The sequence below is a fragment of the Protopterus annectens genome, chromosome 2.part1 (genome assembly GCF_019279795.1).
Source record: "Protopterus annectens isolate FY-2018-M chromosome 2.part1, PAN1.0, whole genome shotgun sequence".
Taxonomy (NCBI): Eukaryota; Metazoa; Chordata; order Ceratodontiformes; family Protopteridae; genus Protopterus; species Protopterus annectens.
The window spans coordinates 1702584756-1702603866 of record NC_056729.1 but is presented as its reverse complement, the minus strand read 5'-3'; the positions used below and the strand labels follow the sequence as shown (position 1 = coordinate 1702603866).

Sequence of the window (19111 nt, the reverse complement as noted above, 5' to 3'; positions counted from 1 at the left end):
TCTTTAAATATGCCAACTCCAAAACCGCACTATAATGTGGTAAAGGGAAGCTTTGCTTGCCCCCTGCCTACAACTGTTTTTTTTGGGTTTGGGTTTTTTATTTAGTACATATGTTCGAAGTTTTATAACTTCGAACATTTAAATTTGATTTTACGATGTTCAGAGTTATAAAACTTCGAACATATAATATAGACCCTTTGTTCCTTAGTGTTGGTAGCGAGTGTTTTAGGTGTAAAGCTAACAACCTGGTTTGCCTTTTTCATGTGTGTATGTAAGAGCTTTGCCACCAATGACATTCTATATCTACATCTCTCACACACTGTGTATGTCTTTTCTAAAATTAAATGGTTGTCAGTGATCATTAGGCAATTACTACACTGCCTCAGAATGCCCATATCCACCAGCCCAGAAACAAATGGGAAGCACATATCCATTATACCACGCCCTTAGTAGATGGGAAGGAGTAGGGGAGAGTCACTTAAAGGTCTAAGTGACAGTGTTTAGTAGTATACCATTAAATGACCTGCAGTGGTGCTGCCCTCTGCACAAACTGGCAGCTCTTTGAGCAGCTGTGAACAGTGACTATGCAAAGTGTTTCCTACAGAGGATTTTAAATTGGAGAGGTTTGCTTACAGTATATACAAGACATGGGTAACCATGTTTCCGCATCTATACCAGCAGGATGAAATACTTTTACAAAGTTAAACCCTCAGACCAAGCAGATAAACACACAATAAGCCTTCTACCAGCAGTTCCCAACTTGGATGGGTTGAATCAGCCCTCTGTTCCCACCAGAGTGCAAAAATACCCTCTTAATATTGAATGAACTGGTTTTGAGCTCAAGTACAGTAACAAATACTTCACAACAAAATGCAGACCTGCACAGTCAGGAGTCCTTGGAAGTAAGTTCACAAACGCTGAGAAATGCTCACAAATATAGAAAAAAGTTCACAAATTTAGGAGAACTTCTAAAAACACAGAAAACCTTTGCAAAACTTACAGAATGTAGCACACTTGATTAGTAAAGGCATTGCCTTGAGAGTAAAATAGTTTATAACCCCTCTATACTTGGCACTAATCCGGCCCATAATTGAGTATAATGCCCCATTTGCTATGTACCATACAAAGCACCTGCAGCAACTGAAGAGACCTCAAAAGTTTCTAACAAAGAAGATCAAGGGACTCCAACATGTGCCTTACACAGACCGACTAATGTCCCTGTCACTATACTCCATGTCATACAGACTTCTTAGGGGAGACTTATGCCTGGCTTACAGAGCAATCCAAGACCCAAACCTAATGAACTTGCTGCATATCAGTAAATCAAATGGGACTAGGGCTACCCACTCCAGGGACCTAAAGATGGCCTGTGACTTAAATAGGACATGCTGGAGGGGCAGATTTATCTTTCAGTGACTGCCGCATCTTTGGAACAGGCTACCAATTCATGTGAAACAGAACACCTCTTTCACACAATTCAAGAGAAAACTGTGGATGGGACACCACAAATTCTCATTCATTCACTATGTCCACAATTCTCCTGGAAATGGGCAGTCATCACTAAATGCAATCTTGGGTACTGACTAGCATTTTCATGGTATTATTATATTGAGATGAAATGGCTAGGCTTAAAATGACCTCCAGGTCATTAGTCTACTGATCTGGTATGATCCTATGAGATATTTTTGTTCAAGCAAGTATATTCAATGGCAGATCTTAATAGTAATTCTGTTGGTCTGATAAGAGAGATAGTCTCCAATTATGTATGTGAATGTATTACTAATGCATTGACTAAATGCAAAAAGGACTGTGAGTGCAATGATATTTGGGTAATTAGACTTCTTAATTAGCTGGAACACTGATTTTAATAGCATTCCAGAATCTAGATAACAATATCATGAGGTTCTTTCACAATAATGTTGTTCTTGACTTTGAACGCATCTTTCACAAACCATTCAGCAGTGCATCTCAGAGGAATAAGAAATTTAATTAAGTTTTAAAATGGGGAAATTTTGTGGTGTCTTTTATTAAAACTGTGGCGACCCCTAACCGGGAAAAGCCGAAAGACACAACAACAACATTACATATAAAGGGTAACATGAAATTCAAATGTTTACGAGAGACTTCTGTCTCTGTCTTCATTAAGAAGAAACTCTGCAACATGCTACAGTAGACTGTTCTAGGATACAAACATTTTTGAAACAAAGCATAACGTTTTAAGAACACTATGGTGTACAATCTTTGAATTATGAAATATTGGTTTATGGTCATTATGCTAATATTTTCCAGAGTTATGTAGAATAATTAGATAGAAGGTTGTTAGTTGTTCATGTTTTGTGGAAAGAAAGATGCAGAGTATTGTATAACAGGAAATAGGATTGTTCACAATTATTACAAAATATAAGATACTGGCTGTGGCTGAAGAGATGGAGGATTAATTCTGCTATATATTTCTGTACGGTCTGTCTTCATTATTATTATTATTATTATGTGTTTTTTATTGCAATTTTGTATTGTCATTATCTCCCCCTTTCTTCTTGTTTGTGATGATATGTGATTTTATCTTGCAATTTTGTCATATACTGTATTACTGGCACTTTAATAAAATCCCTACTCTTTTCGATAAGTGCCATGGGATTTTTTTAAATCCACCTGAGCTATCACCAGCTCAAGCAGATGGGACATTAGTTTAACGTCTCATCTGAAGAACACTGCACTCACGAATGCAGCACCATTTAAGGCTGCTCTGCAATGCCAGCAGTTTCAAAATGAATCCAGTCACATGCAGCGGGAATAGAACCCAAGCCCTTCTGCTTTTTCCTAGACCAAAGGCAAGAGTGTTACCTATTGAAAAACTGTCACTTTTCTTGAGGAAGTAATAGAGTTCTAAGCACTTTGAATTAAATATATAATTGGTCTCAGAATAAAAAATAAACTTATCAGTGAATAAACCCAAAGTAAAAATGACTGAAGAGATTATATCATTGGTTTCAGGGAAATAACTTTTCAATGAGTAAATCCAAGATAAAATGAGTCATGAAGGGTTAAAATAAACACAAAATACTTTCTTGATAGCAAGACAATTATCTGAAGCCTTATATAAAACTCTAGGAATTATATAGGATAAAGAGAAGGACTTTTCAAATCATTTGGACATGAGCTATGCAGCAGCAGGGAAAATGATAGATGTTGAAATTCATCAAAGCTAGGAAACATAGGATATTTATATTCCTTGTAATGGTTGTATAAAAGCTAACTTAGGGGATGGGGCCACTGTTTGGTATCCCTCAAAGAATACACAGAAACATAGATAAGAACAAATATAAAAGAAGTTCACATAAATGTGCTCAGAGATACAATTCTATAAAGAAACAATGCAGAATCTGACCCTACAAGGTTTTAGTTATAGAAGGCTAAGACCTTATCTAATTATGGCCTACAAACAATAGTAATAAGTGATAAATATTCAGTTAAGGGGATCCTGTGGGTTATGCAGAATGAGAAAAATGAATAATAGAAGAAAAATGTAATTTATTGAGATAGATATACATCGCTGTAATACGTTACCAAACTGGATTAGAAAAAATAAAACCCTAATTGCATTAAAATACATTGGGTGTGTACAAGGGTAAATTTAAAATATATCAGAACTAATGCATGAAAATCTAAATATGCTTATGTAAATAGTTCCAGACCTTAGTAACCAATCCAGTCCCTTTAACATTTTCACTACAGGCGACTACTTATCTTTACACCCAATGACATTGCCAGAATATTTGGTGATGATATAACTAGGTTTTTGTGCCTTTTTTAAGTTCTTTTTTCCCTTTTTGGTCCTGTTCCTGTTGATCATCAGCTCCCCTCAGCCTGTCCATCACTGATTTTTTCCCAAACACCCCATCTGATAATATGAAGAAGATCCCCCCTCAGCCCGTCCATCACTGATTTGTTCCCAAATACCCCATCTGATAATATGTGGAAGGTCCCCCCTCAGCCTGTCTGTCACTGATTTGTTTCCTAACACCCCATCTGATAATATGAGGAAGGTCCACAATTGTTTCTGAGAGTTAGTTTAGTGGAGGCTCATGCTCTTCAGCAGCCAAGGGTTAGGGGGTGAGCCAAGTGGTGAGGGATTGTAATTTAGAAGCCACAAAGGACTGTGGCCTACTATTTTCTGGTACTTGCAAGCAGCCTAATGTTCACATTCCACTAAACTGCTGCTCCACATCACGTGCGTGAGTATATGCATCTGCCTTATATAGCTGTTGTGCCATACACAGACTAGTGTGCATGGATACCTCAGACCGATTTCTTGCTTGCTGGATCTCTTGTCTCCAATAGGAGCCATTCAAACAGTGAACCAGGCTGTGTCTTATTGGCAGTTCACTCCTATCCTCCCTCACCAACTACTTCAGCACCCAGCTTGTCAATCAATCCTGGGTCAATGCGGACATAGCCAGGGCTTTATCCCTCCAGGCCATGATGCTAGTGTCTATATTTTATTTTTAACTTTAAAATCAACTTCACATTCAGTTTACGTAAAGTTTTTAATCACCAACAAAAGACAAAAAATCCCCAAATTCATTTAACTAGCATTTTTCCCCTTTCCTGAATTTATGTATTTTCTTCTTAATTTCCATGCTGCCTATTTCCATAATCATATTGTTTGTTACCCTTTGAAAAGATGTTTGATTCTCTGCAAGTGGATTTGTATTTCAAGATGTACATGTACCCTATAAGCACACATAGATATAACTATAGCTACCTCTCATTTGACCAGATCTTCACAGAGCGTCCAGATTTCTGCCTAATATTTTTGGTCTGTCCCTCAGAAAATTTGTGGTTATATGTCAAAACATTAAGGAGCACAGTTATCAAATAATGACAAGACATTTCAGTTGCATATTTCCAGTCCTTCAGAAAATGCATGTTAATGCAAAAACTGTTATTGTACCAGCTTTCGGAGTAAGAGCAAGTGTTTTAGCTGCATCCTTATTTTGTGGGATCTGTTCTAAATGACGCAGAGTCCCTTTCTCCTAATGATGTGTGGTGTGTGTGTGTGTGTGTGTGTGTGTGTGTGTGTGTGTGTGTGTGTGTGTGTGTGTGTGTATGCATGTGATGCAGGATTCTCAACTCCAGAATCTGCACAAAGCAGGTTACCTTCCCTCACTGACTTATGGTTCGGCAACAGTTGGATAACGAACAGTACCACCATCCAGCGGAGTCTCACTTACATTTCACTTTTCATTTAACTCCAAACCTACACTACTGTGCCTAAAGAAGTTTCACTTCAAAAATATAACTACAAATGCAATATGGCTAGTAAAAGAACCAATGTAGTGCATCATTATTGAAAGGCAGGTCAAAAGGGTTTATAGGTTCTTACTAAGATTATAGCAAACGTTCAGGGGTTCATACTAAGCTAATGACCAGTGGGGCCATTATAAGCCTAGCTATCCAACCCAGTTATATGCCACGAGTTATTGTGAATTAGAGGTTATTTTAAGAAGTGTGTGTTAGTTAGGGCATGCTTTAATGCATGCCTCTCTATCAGAGACATACGTATCAGACCAGGTGTGAATTTCTGATTTTCAATCCACTGGTCCAAATTACACTTGACTAGGGTTAGGGAAACAGGGATTCTGTAACATACATACCTGTCTCTCTAACATGTCCTATCTAAGTCACAATCAAAGTTTAAAGCCTTAGATGTAGTAGTTATGGTGCTGTTCTTTTTCTGGATATGCAAAAGGTCCATCAGAGCAGGATCCAAGGATGCCTTGTATGTCAGGCATAAATTGCCTGTCAGCAGTCTGTACGAAACAGAGTACAGAGATAGGGCTTTGCAGCAATCTGCATAGCACATTAAATTTATGCTCTGTATTCTTTTTGTGAGGAACTTCACATTCCTTGAGTAAATCCACAAATAAGAAATTTTTCTTTTTCAGCAGGGGTCCGAAATACCCCAGGAACCATGTCAGCTCAGTCCAACGACATACTAAAATACCAGTTTCAACAAAGCAAACCAAAAAACACGAAACACCAAGCGAAACAGAGAAACTCTTCCTTAATATTTGAATGGTGCTTTTTGATCTTTGTGGTTTTGCACTTGATACTTTAAAAGGTTAATTGGTATAACTGGTGGATTAATCAGACTGCATGTATAAAAAATTTGCATTTTGATGTGAAGTATCTATTGAAGGAGAATGGCCGAGGTACCAGACAGTTTACCATTGGAATAAATTGTGAACCTGTTTTATATGTTAGTACTTTTCTTTTCTCCCCAGGCCTCTACTGAAAATGGACATATATCCAGTTAGACCAGCCCGGTCAACAAATGTAAAAATAAAAATAAAAAAACTAAAAAAATACTAAACTAACTGCTCTTGCGAGCCATTTAAAGCCTAGCCAATTATTCCTTGTGAGACTCAAACCTTGCACCTTGTGTTTGTAAGGAAAACACCTTAACCATTAGGCCACCCTCCCAAACCTTAGTGCTCAGTGTTTCATGTTTTTTTGTTAAAAAAATCTAGTCATATACTTCCTCCAAGAAGTCATAAGTGTATATATGAGGGAGGCACATTTCTACAGAAGAGTGACTTCTAATAAAGGCAAAAAGTCTAAATCTGGTTTGAGGACATGCATGGTGTTTGAACATTTAGATGAGACCAGGACTGGAGGATATGTGTGGAATTGTATTGTCTGCATAAATGTCTGATGCCGTGCACAGAGCAGAGCAAGGCACATCGCTGTCTCTTTCTCTCTGCCTGGAATCAGTGGCCAGAGCAGAGAAGCACAATAACATCAGCCCTTGGCAAGGTTATTTGTGGAGGAGAATACTTGTGATTTGTTCTCTTGCCAGGAAAGGATATGTCATATTTACTAACAGGTACTGTTCTGGCCCAGAACTTGCACTCATTTACAAAATCTGCAGTTTTGTGGACCTTTCAACCCAGCAAGAACAGGTATGTTTCCAGAGTTACAGAGAAAATTTTAGCTGTTGGAGACAGCCTCCAATACGTTGCTGAGAACTGCCCAAAACATGATCCATAATGAGTGCGTGTATGTATGTGTATGTATATATATATATATATATATATATATATATATATATATATATATATATCTATACACACACACACACACACACACATACACACACTATATATACATGTGTGTGTGTGTATATATATATATATATATATATATATATATATATATATATATACTTACCACCATGCACAGTGGCAACATTATAACATATAACATAAAGCTAGATGACAGTCTGAAGCTCAGAACACATGGTGTTATTCCAGTGTAGCAGCAAAATGGGTAGTATACGTGTGTGTGCGTGTGTGTGCGTGTGTGTGCGTGTGTGTGTGTGTGTGTGTGTGTGTGTGTGTGTGTGCGCGCGTGCGCTCAGAAACAGTGTATATAACAGACAGATAAAAAAGTGTCACAAAACTATTCCTTTAAGGACATAGCTGTGTTCAGAACCTTTCTGAACTGTAAAAAGTAAAATGGTACATATAGCCACTATTTGTATATCCTGAAACTGGTAGAGCAGATTAAAGAAAGGTACCATGGAGAACATGGCTATCATCTGTCAGAGTTTCAGATATACTTCCGATGCTGAATTTTATCTTTCAGGGAGACATTTCCCAGTTAAGCCACCAACAACAGAAAAAAAGAGCACAACAAAAATGTGTCAGGGTTGCCATACCTGTGTTTCACATATGCATACCAGTCAAATGTACAGAAAAAGAAAAAAGTGCACATTGGTTACGTTGGAAATTCTTAGCTATTGCCCAGATGATAACATTGCATTGTGTGCTGGGGCATGTATTTGAGAAAACTGTATCAAAAAAAAAAACAGAAACCTGAGATGCTAGGGTAATCATCCTCTCTCTCCTATAAGTAACTGAGGAAATACCTTGTTATGTGTATATGCATGTACTTAATTATATTTTATTTTCAGAGGAGTAATATATATACTGCAAGTATTTTATACTCTTTGTAACAAAACATAAATGTTATTAAACAACAAACAATTAATTCTACCCGCTAGGAATAATGCTATGAAAGTTCCTTTTTGATGGGGATTATAGTATTAATTTTTATTATATCAAAATGTCTTTCTGTAGCGTTCTTTCAGTGCACAAAATCATACTATCTGGTTTAAAGACAGGTACATCACATGTTTTCATATGTATGAAACAAGTTTATTTTGATGGCATTGTATCAAAAATAAAAAATAAAATCTCTTCACTCATAAGTGGCATTTAAATTCAATATAAGACATCATTAAAAAATATTATTGACAAGAGCAGAATGGCCACAGTTTCAGGATGAAGCTCTATGCCTGCAGACTAGCAGATATCACATTCTAGTTACTTTATCCAGCAGTTATTTAGTCTCAGGAAATGACAGACAACCAGTTCATAGGATCATAGGAGGTTATTAGACTATCAAACTGGAGGTCATTTCAAGCCTAGCCATTTCATCCCAATGTACTAGCATAGATAATCTAGTCAATAGCCAGGAGTGTGTTTATTAATCACTGCCCATGTTTGGGCACTATCCGTGGTAAGAATCTATGGTGCTCCATCCACTCGTCCAGGCTCCTTTTGAATAGTTTTGCACCTTTAGCAAAATACGTAGATTTGAAAGTAAAGGGGCTAGTTTTGAACAATGGTAATATTATAAAAGACCCCTGGGATTTTTTGAGAAACTTGGATCACACCTTTTTTACTGATAGGGTGGCATTTGGTACTCTGGATGTGGTAGATTTATTTACTAGTATACCGCACGACTTTGGCTTGGAATGGTTTGAAGAAATGCTGGTGGGTTATAATGAGATAACCTATAATGAATTTAGAACAGTTTTGGTTTTGACGGAAGTTGTATTAAAGAACAACTACATTTTTTTTGAAGGCGAATATTTCAAACAGTCCAGAGGTGTGGCTATGGGGGCACATTGTGCTCCCGCATATGCTAATATTATTATGGCCTATTGGGAAAACAAATATATTTTAAATTCTCCTTATAAGAGTTATTGGACATTTTATGGAAGATTTTTAGAGACCTATGCTTTTTATGGGAAGGGCACAAGGACAATTTTGAGTCATTTGTTGAATATATTAATGGTACAACCGATTTTTTATATTTTACACATAAATTTGACTATTATGAGTTAAACTATTTGGATGTGAACATAAGGAAGAATAAAGAAGGTTTTATGTCCAAGATATATAGAAAGGAGACTTTTTCGAACTCCTATTTACATTACACTAGTTCACATCCACCTCACCAAAAGAAAGGGGTGGTGAAAGGTCAATTAGTGCGTTTAAGTAGGATGACCTCGGATGATGAAACTTTTTATCGTGAGTGGGAAGTATTGAAAGGGTTGTTTTTGAACAGAGGTTACCCAGGTGATCTGTTTGACCAGATATGTAAGGAGGTAACAGAAGAAAGAATGGGTAAATTTGCTCCTATATTAGGGAAACCACAAATGTCCAATGAAAATAAAACTGAAGAAAAATCAAATGGAAACTATAGTTCAGGAATTGTAACTACATATGATGGTCAGTCAGGACTGGTCAGGAGAATCATTGATAAGGAATGGAAAAACTTTGCAAAGTTATCTGATTTAAATTATATTTTTGATAAAGACCTGAAGTATACTTATCGTAACGGAAACAATATTAAGAACTTATTAGAAAGGGGTTCAAGTAGGTACAATTTAGAAAAAGGTACAAAAAAGAAAAAGGTTCATTTAAGTGTGGAAGCTGTAATTACTGCCCCCATCTTATAACAGGAGAATTTATATATTTACAAGTAAGGAAAAGGAAATTAGTGTTAAATACCTATGCTAACTGTAATACGAAGGGTATTATTTATTTGGCTGTATGTAAAGAATGTGAACCTTTTTATGTTGGTAAAAGTGAAAGGAAATTAAAACAAAGAATATATGAACACCTTTATGACATCAGGACTAAACGTGAAAATAATGCATTATACAAACACAGTGTGGTATGTAAACAAGCAGAATTTCAGTTTTTTTATATTAGAAGTAGTAGCAATTGACTCTAGGGGTGGTACGTGAGAAACACTTGTAGAGTATAGAGAATTGTACTGGCAGTTGGTCTTGGAAGCCAGTAAATCTCCAGGACTCAATGATATGATTTCACTAGCACCAGTATTCAAACTAAGATCAGCTAAGCTATGAGTTTTTATTATACAAGTTCACATTTTAATATCTGAAAGAATTTTTATTTCAGATTCACACAAACAATGTACACGTATGGGTTTATTTGTTATTTGTGCATTACAAGATATTCTTGATTTTAAAATATTCTGTGTAATTTTGTATATTTGCCACCAGAGGGAACCACAAGTATATTTTCAATGTTTTTAGCTGATGGTTTATACATTTATCAATAATTGAATTTATATATATATATATATATATATATATATATATATGTGTGTGTGTGTGTATATATATATATATATATATATTTATATTTATTATTTTTATTGTTTTGTATTGTATTTTTGAATCACATATTTTTACATGGCTATTTATTGTATTTTAACAGTTGTGAATGAAGTGACACCACAGGGCAAGTGTTTAAATGTTTTTAATTATTTAACAGCAACTCCAATTTCATTGGTTATGCTTTTAATTGTTTTTTAATTACTTAAAGTATAAAATGTGAAGGTTGAGATTTTATTTTATCTGATGAAGTTGATGACGAAAACGTGATTCTACATTGTTAACGTTAGTCTTGTGTTGGGTCTTACATTAAAGCTGTTCGTGTCATACCAACTGGATTCGAGGTGCTTTTTTTACTGGTTTATTAGTTTTATTTTGGCACCATCCGGTTCTTTTGTTTCTCCTTTTGAATAGTGTCATAGAGGTGCTCTGCTTCACATGAATTGGCAGCCTATTCCAAAGAGTTATCTGTCACTGAGAGACAAATATGTCCCTCAAGCATGTCCTATTCCAGTCACAGGCCACATTTAGGTCTCTGGAATGGGTAGTTCTAATCCCGTTTGATTTAAGGATGTTCAGCAAATTCATTAGTTTGGATCAGAGACTGCTCTGTAAGCCAGGCATAAGTCTCTCCTAAGAAGTCTATATGATACTGAGAGTCAGTCTGTGTAAGGCACATGCTGGAGTCCCTTGATCTTCTTAGTTAGAATCCTCTGAGTTCTATCCAATTGCTGAAGGTGCTTTGTAAGGTACATGCAAAAGGGGCATTATACTCAATTATGGGCCTGATTAATGACAAAGATACTGGAATTATAACCTGCTTTGCTCTAGAGGCAATGCCTTTGCTAATAAAGTGTGCTACATAGAAAGCCTTCTTTACTACAGTAGACACATGGTGGTCAAAGTTAAGGTCGTAGTCTACTTGTGATCCTAGATCTCTTACCACTTCATAGGTGTATAGGGTATTGTTGTTAATTTGATAGTGTGAAGAGACATTGTTTTTACGAGAGAGAATGATGATGATGCATTTCTTTGCATTCAGTTCAAGACAGTGACTAAGACACTAGTTGTTGATCTGCGTAAGGCCCTCCTAAAGTATACTGACATCATTTGGGGATTCAATAATTGTACCCAGTTTGCAGTCACCCTCAAACTTAGTCAGCCACAGCCCCTTAGTTTTGGCCTGAACTTCTGAGAAGTATGTCTCAAACAGTAGGGGGTGCAGCACCGACCCTTGTGGCACCCTGCTGGTGACAGGTCTGCTGGTTGATATGGAGTCACCCAATTTAATAGTGTGTGACTGGTTTGTGAGCCAGTTGGCAACCCATCTTACAACAAAGGGGTTCACATTCAGTTTGCTAAGTTTATCGGTAATGCCTGAGTGTGGGACTGTGTTAAAGGCCTTTGCCAAGTCCAGGTATGCTGTGTGCAAAGATTTACCCATGTCAATGACCCTGGTCATATTTTTGAAGAAATCCGCTAAGTTTAACAGGCAGGATCTACCCTTGACAAAGCTGAATTGGGTTGGATCCAGGGTTTGGAGTTTGCCTATGTCTGTTTATGAGGTCCATGATGATATGTTCCATGGCTTTACAGATGAGGCTGGTTCTGCAGAAACAAAGCCAGTAGTTAGGCTGTGATTTAATAAGGTACTTAATGGATATGCTAGTTCATATTTTAGTTTGTTTAAAAGACAGCCTGGGATGCCATCTGGTCCCACAGAGGCTGTGTTTTTTTGCCTTAGACAAGGCTTTAATGACCTGCTCTTTGGGTATGTAGAGTGTGGGGGAAATTGGGAACAAGGTTTAAGATATGTTTGGAGGGGATAAGGGAGTGACATTTTCACCAAATCTGTCCACTAGCAGGTTTGCTATCTCTGCGGGATCAGTGTGTATGATATTGTTAGTCACTAGTTTAGCACATGCTTGGGTCCTACCTTTTAAGCTACATACATATCAGTAAAAGGCCTTATGATTATCCTTGGCTGTGATTGGTAAGTTTTTCTCAAAGTTACCCTTAGAGGATTTGACATGTTGTCTTATTTGCCTGTTGAGGTTTAGGAGGGTGCCTTTCTATTGTCGGGCCCTTGCCTTAAGTTTTCTTAGACAGCAATTTTTTGCATTTGTTGGTAAGTTTGTTGATGCTGGATTTTCACCAGGGTGGCTTTATTTTACTTGGGGCTCTGGCTTTGATTCTGTCTGGAACAGCCGATTCTATACAGACCTTTAGTGTAAGCTTCTGTGTAGTTAGCACTTCCAGCTGGAGGTGGGGCTTGGAATGCATTTTTACCTTCCCCTAGGAGGGTATAGTTTGTTTGGTGAAGTTTTTTAGTCTGACTTCACCTTTTGTGAGCTCTGGTGCTAGTGCCAGTTCAAAGGTGACTGATTTGTGGTCAGATTTAACCAATGAAGGTCCGACAGTTGGAGTGGTGCATCTTATTGTCATGCTAGTGAGAACCAGATCTAGTATGTTTTACTTGCCTCTCTTTGTTAATTTCTTTGTTCGGGCTATAAACTAATTACTTTCAGTTATAAATTGACTTGAAGGTGGGATTGTCACTGTAGTAGAATGTTTTGTAAATATCCCCTAAGTGTTGTCTCCTCTTACACTCAGTCACTATCTTCCTTTATAGAGTAGGTATGTGTCTTATGTTATTACATTTCTATTTGTTCTAAGACTGTGTAAAGCTGTGAAAAGACTTTGGTTGTGTATTATATTTGTAACACTTTCATTTAGATCAGATAAAATTTATGTATGCTGAGAGAGAGTGTTCCCCTTTAACACACACACACACACACACACACACACACACACACACACACACACACACATATATATATATATATATATATATATAATAGGTTTACTATTGAAACATACATATATATATATATATATATATATATATATATATATATATATATATATATATAGGTTTACTATTGAAACATGGAGCATTACAACGTAAACCTATCAGAAATGCAGTTTACATGTTCAATGTTCAGAACAGTTAACAGCATTAAAGATCGAACACCAAAGCATTTGAACTCAAATTCAACTCCTACACTATGGTGTCTGAACTACAATGCACTGACAGTCATTTTTTGCAGGGGGGCAAGCCCCCCCCTGCATCCCCCATGTGAGGGGCTATGCCCCCCCCGCCACTTATATATTCTAACTCCGACATTGCACTACAGTGTGGAAAAGGGTAAATTTCCCGAGCCCCACTGTCCTGGTCTTCAGTCTTCCAGAGTCGACATTGTAACCATCTCCCAAACAGTTTTCTGCATTCCGACTCCCGCACAACTAAATTGCACACAAGTCACGTTCAACATATTGATTGTAAACTATACATATATATATATATATATATATATATATATATATATATATATATATATATATATATATATATATATAGGTTCACTTCAAAATCTTGAAAATTCATAATCTCGAAATTCAAAATACTGAGTCCTAAATCTTGAAAGTTCAAAATACTGAAAACTCAAAATACTGAATTTCATAATATCAAAAAACAGAGTACACCCAACACTTACAGTATTCCAGTGCAACTGCATAACAAAACATATTACTCTTCTCCAACTATAAGCAGGGAGGCAAGTCCCCTATGTCCCCCTGCTACTTAAATATATCAACTCCAAGATCGCACTCCACAGAAGAAAATGGCAAATATACCATTACGTGCTTCATGACTGCCTGTTGTAACCTTAGCTATATTCCCTTTTAATTTGCTATACAACAACATAACTCATCTTAGTGTAGTAAAGTGTGATCTCGGAGTTGATATATTTAAGTAGTGGGGGGGTGCAGGAGGGCTTGCCCCTTGCTAATAGTTGGAGTAAACTAATATGCCTTGTATTTTATTTGTTTCTCTAAGTACTTCTGGTGGACTATAGTAAGTGTTAGTATCCTGTAGTTTTTTTTTTTGATATTATGAAATTCAGTATTTTGAGTTTTCAGTATTTTGAACTTTCAAGATTTTGAAATCAGTGTTTTGAATTTTGAGATTATGAGCTTTCAAGATTTAGAATTTGAACTATATATATATATATATATATATATATATATATATATATATATATATATATATATATATATATATTCTACTGTTTTGACATATTGGTTAATCCCATGATTGTTTTGTAAGTGATGGTGTTATATTGTGCTTATCAGTGTAGTAGCATGTTCTGATAATTTGCTCAATAAAGCTGCATATTTACTGTGGTTCTCTATCAGTATACTTCCTGCTAAAACTACTTTGAGCTTACATTCATACACTTTCTTACCATCACTCTTCTCTTATATTTCCTCTGTGTTCTCTGACTTACTGTGGTCCTTCCTCCATCTCTGTTTGTGTAATAAGTACAAACATCTGTAGAGTTGAGAGGTATGATCCCAAACTATGTGCTGCATTATTCTGAGAATGAAGCTGCTGCATTCACCTAACACAAAGCAATAGCTTTCATTTTTCAGGCATTTCTGCTCTTTCAAGATACACAACGTTTACCACTGTGAGCTGAGTTCTGTTTAGATTAATATTTGTGTGCTTAGCTTCTCATATTTGTATTTTAAATACTATGAGTAGAAACTTATTTGATGTTATTTTGAATTGCTTAAAATTGTACAGCACTTAGACCCATTGTGTTTCATCATTTTATAAATAAATAATTTGAGTATTCCACCCATGTACGTATGTTATTCATCCATTCATCCAAACGACTTAACCTACCTCTTTAGTTGTTGTCTTGCTTGTTTTATTTCTGTTTCCTGTAGAATCCTATTTTGTAAAACACTGCATCTCTCATCTAGTATTATTTTTTTCCATGCAGAATATCTGCTTTTGTGGACCAAGTATCTTCATGTTGATCAATAGGAAGTCAACCACAAGGAAAGATGAGGAATATCCCCTTGGAGTTCCAGAACAGTGCAGTCCAGATGAAAAGCCCAGCAGTCTGCATTCTAGCGTGGGAATCCATGTGCAGTTAACCATGACACAAAGTCAAGATAAAACCCTGGAATACATTAAAGACACTACACTGGAATGTCAGGATGATACCACGCTGGTATACAACAGTCGTACAACTGTGGACTACAACAGCAAAACAGTGACTTGGGAGGCAGATTCCACTACTGGTATGTATTGCATATAACTGTCACATTTCTTATCATTTTCACTACAGCATTCTGTGTTAATCAGTTTCTGAGTTGTTCATTCTGTTCATGCTCCCATTCTCAGTGTTATATTACCATGATACTCCCTCTAACCATCACAGAAAACAGAATTATATTTTAATTTACTGTGATTGTTTCAAAAGTCTGCCAAAACAATTAGTGATAACTGAAGTAAGGACTAGGGGAAAAGTGGTGCATACAGTAAACAAAAAATTAAACAGTAACAGAGTCAACCAATGCACAATCTGTAGGCCATAGCAAAATGCAGCAATCTCCATCAGTACTGGATCAGGTGATGCCTTGTATGCCAAGCATAGATCACCTTTCAGTAGTCTGTAGGAGACTGAGTATAAATATAAGGCTTTGAAGTGGCTTGCATATTCCATGTGACTTAAACTTTGTATTATTTTTTGTGAGGATTGTCTGTGGGCATTCTAACTGTTGTATATGCCTGGTCAGGTACAGACCATCAGGAGCATCATGCTCAACAACTGACCTGATGAGGGCAGAGTACATTGGGACAGTGACATAATTGGACCTGGATGCCGTACCCTTGCTTATAAGTTGTGCAGTATAAATGCAATATACAGGCAGTGTCAGTGGCACAACAGACAGCATGTTTGCTTTTGGTGCAGAAGGCTGTTGTTCAATTTCCACACTGGGTAAATCATGTACTGAGTGCAGTATAAGGGAGGTGCTGCTCTCCTGAATGTGTCATCCCTTTGATGAGACTTTAAACTGAGGCTCCATCTGCTTGAGTTGGTGGTAGGTCATGTGGATGTAAAAGATCCCAGAGCATGTATCAAATAGAGTAGGGAGTCCTTTATTTAAATACAAAAATAACTCTTATTTACAAAATATTTACATGTTTACAAATATTAACAGATGTATAAACACACATTCATAATTTCCTATGCAATCATGCTAAATTTTCATCCTTATTAGACCCCCACTCCTTTTTCCATAACCACCATCTGATTTTACTTAATATTGTTGCTAAAATCCATTTACCATTAAACATAATTTAATTGATTCATTCGTTCCATATAACCCGTATAACATAAAATAACTTTTTATCTATTATTTTAACATATTCTTTACTTATGTTCTTATAATATCCGTAATTAGTCATATCCATTTGTATTTTATCCACTTCTTTTATTTCTTCAAAAAATCTTTACATCGTTTTCCCCATAACTTTTTACTGTTTTACATTCCAAAAACACGTGTTCAACAGTTTCCTTTTTTTGACACTGTAAACATGTTCTATCACTTTTCTTTTTATATCTCATATTTCCATTTAGTGGCAATTTATCTATTACCAGTCTCCACAAAAAATCTTAACATTCTATTTTCTGATTACACCATTTGCTTTTTATTTTTATAGCTTATTTTTTTTCATCTGTTAGATGTTCCCATGATTTTACATAGTAATATTTTATCATTATCTTTTCTATATCATCAATTTTTATTTTCCACAAAAATGTTTTTCTTGGTAACATTTTATTTTTTCATTTATATACTCCTTTTTTCTTTTACTCTTTTTTACTATACTGCAAAATTTATCATATTTATATTTATACAGTTTTACTAATAATCTCTAATCGTTTTCATTTATCCACGTTAACAATTTGTACCAAGTTAATGAAGCATAGCACTGGGTTAATTGACCCTAAACCTCCTTTTTATTTACATACAAAACTTCTCTTTTTACTGAGTTTAACCCCATATAAATGAAAACAAAATATCTGCAATAATTCCTTTCAAATACTATTGGCAACATAAATACACTTGCTACGTACGTTATTTTCCCCATCAGTACTGAATTTATCAAATAACCCTTTTTTCTGAGTGATAATTTATAAATTCTCCAGAAAAGACATTTGCTTTATTTCTTCTAATGTTTTTCCATTGAATTATATCTGCATCTGTATTCCCAAATGTTATACCTAACACAGAAATTTCATTCATTGTTAAATGTATACCCCCAATCTTTACTACATCACCTAAACCTTTACTTTTCTCTTTATTTAAAGCAATCACTATCATCTCTAAACACTTGTTTGTGAAAATTACATCGTTTATCCAAATTTTGTTTTTGCAATTATTATAATGTCATCTGCATTCCTATTTCATTTTGTAATTTATTTCACATACTATCCCATTCATAACTAATGAAAAGAGTATACAATACATTGAACATCCCTGTCTTAAACCACTCTTCATGTGTACATCTTGCCTTAGCCAGCCATTTACAAGTATTTTTACTTTATTATTACTATATGCTGGCAAACATAATTTCCTTTCTTACTTATATTCTTTCATTATTACCCATAAGATTCCATGTCCTATAGTGTCAAGTGCCTTATTAAGGGCTCTTATCATGATTTTTGCTTCTTCCTTTCTGTTAATAATATCATCCACAATTTTTCTATCATTAATAATTCTTGACATCCATTCCCTATGTACTGTCTATACTATCTTCCATAATCTTTCCCATTTTACTTTCAAATCTCTTTTGTGTTATTTTCATAAAGCTCTTATAATCATTATCATTCAATACTATTGGTCTCCATTTTTTTCATTCTCTTCTATTGTCTTTCTTCCATATGAATTGGAGTATTCTACTATATAATTCTTTATACATACAACCTGAATTTAACCATTTATTCAAAATATTTACTATTTTTTGCCAATCCCTTATAGCTTTGTACATTTCATACTCTATTCCATTGGGGCCTGCAGCCGACTCTGTATTTACTTGTCCTAATACTTTATTTAGCTTGCTAGAGAAATCTCCTTTTCCAACTCTTTATTTTCTTTTTCTGTTAACTTTTTTACTTTATGTATTTATTTTTCTTTAAACATTTCTTATTGTACTACATTATTCATAATATTCTCCTATGGTCTTTCTATTTCTGTTTTTACATTTTTTTTATTTCTCTTATTATACACCATCTTCCTTTACTAATCTAACTAAGTAACTTGATACTTCGCTTTTTCCTTGTAAAAAATATCTTTGCTTATATAAGAATTCTTGTATTTTTTTTTATTTCTTTCATATAATTATTTTTCCTTGTCAAAGTACTTTCTATCATTATGTTCTAAATATTCCAATGCATCATTATATGTTCTTTTATATTTTTCTTTCTCTACATTTCTCACATTATATTGCCACTGCAAAAATATTTTTTTCCTTAAATATCACCCACTATTTAGACCAATGTTTATAAAATATTCTCATAGTAATAGAATCTTTCCATAACTGTATTACTTATCTCTTTCCTTCTTCATTCCATTCTTTCTCATTTGTCCTTTTTATTCATTTTCCTATTTTAATATATTCATTGTTTTCTTTTATTTCTATCCATATTGCAAGATGATCAGAAAATCTTGTTTCAACTACCTCCCCTTCTCCTA

General features: G+C 35.3%; 1 protein-coding gene across 1 annotated transcript in view; it reads left to right on the top strand.

The window, feature by feature from the left end:
• The window catches only part of LOC122794790, a 228216-nt gene that overhangs the window by 184859 nt on the left and 24246 nt on the right, over positions 1–19111 (top strand). Inside the window, exon 5 of the mRNA XM_044063409.1 lies at positions 15349–15652. Within this exon, the coding sequence (XP_043919344.1) occupies positions 15349–15652 (304 nt within the window). The remainder of the gene's footprint in view (positions 1–15348; positions 15653–19111) is intronic.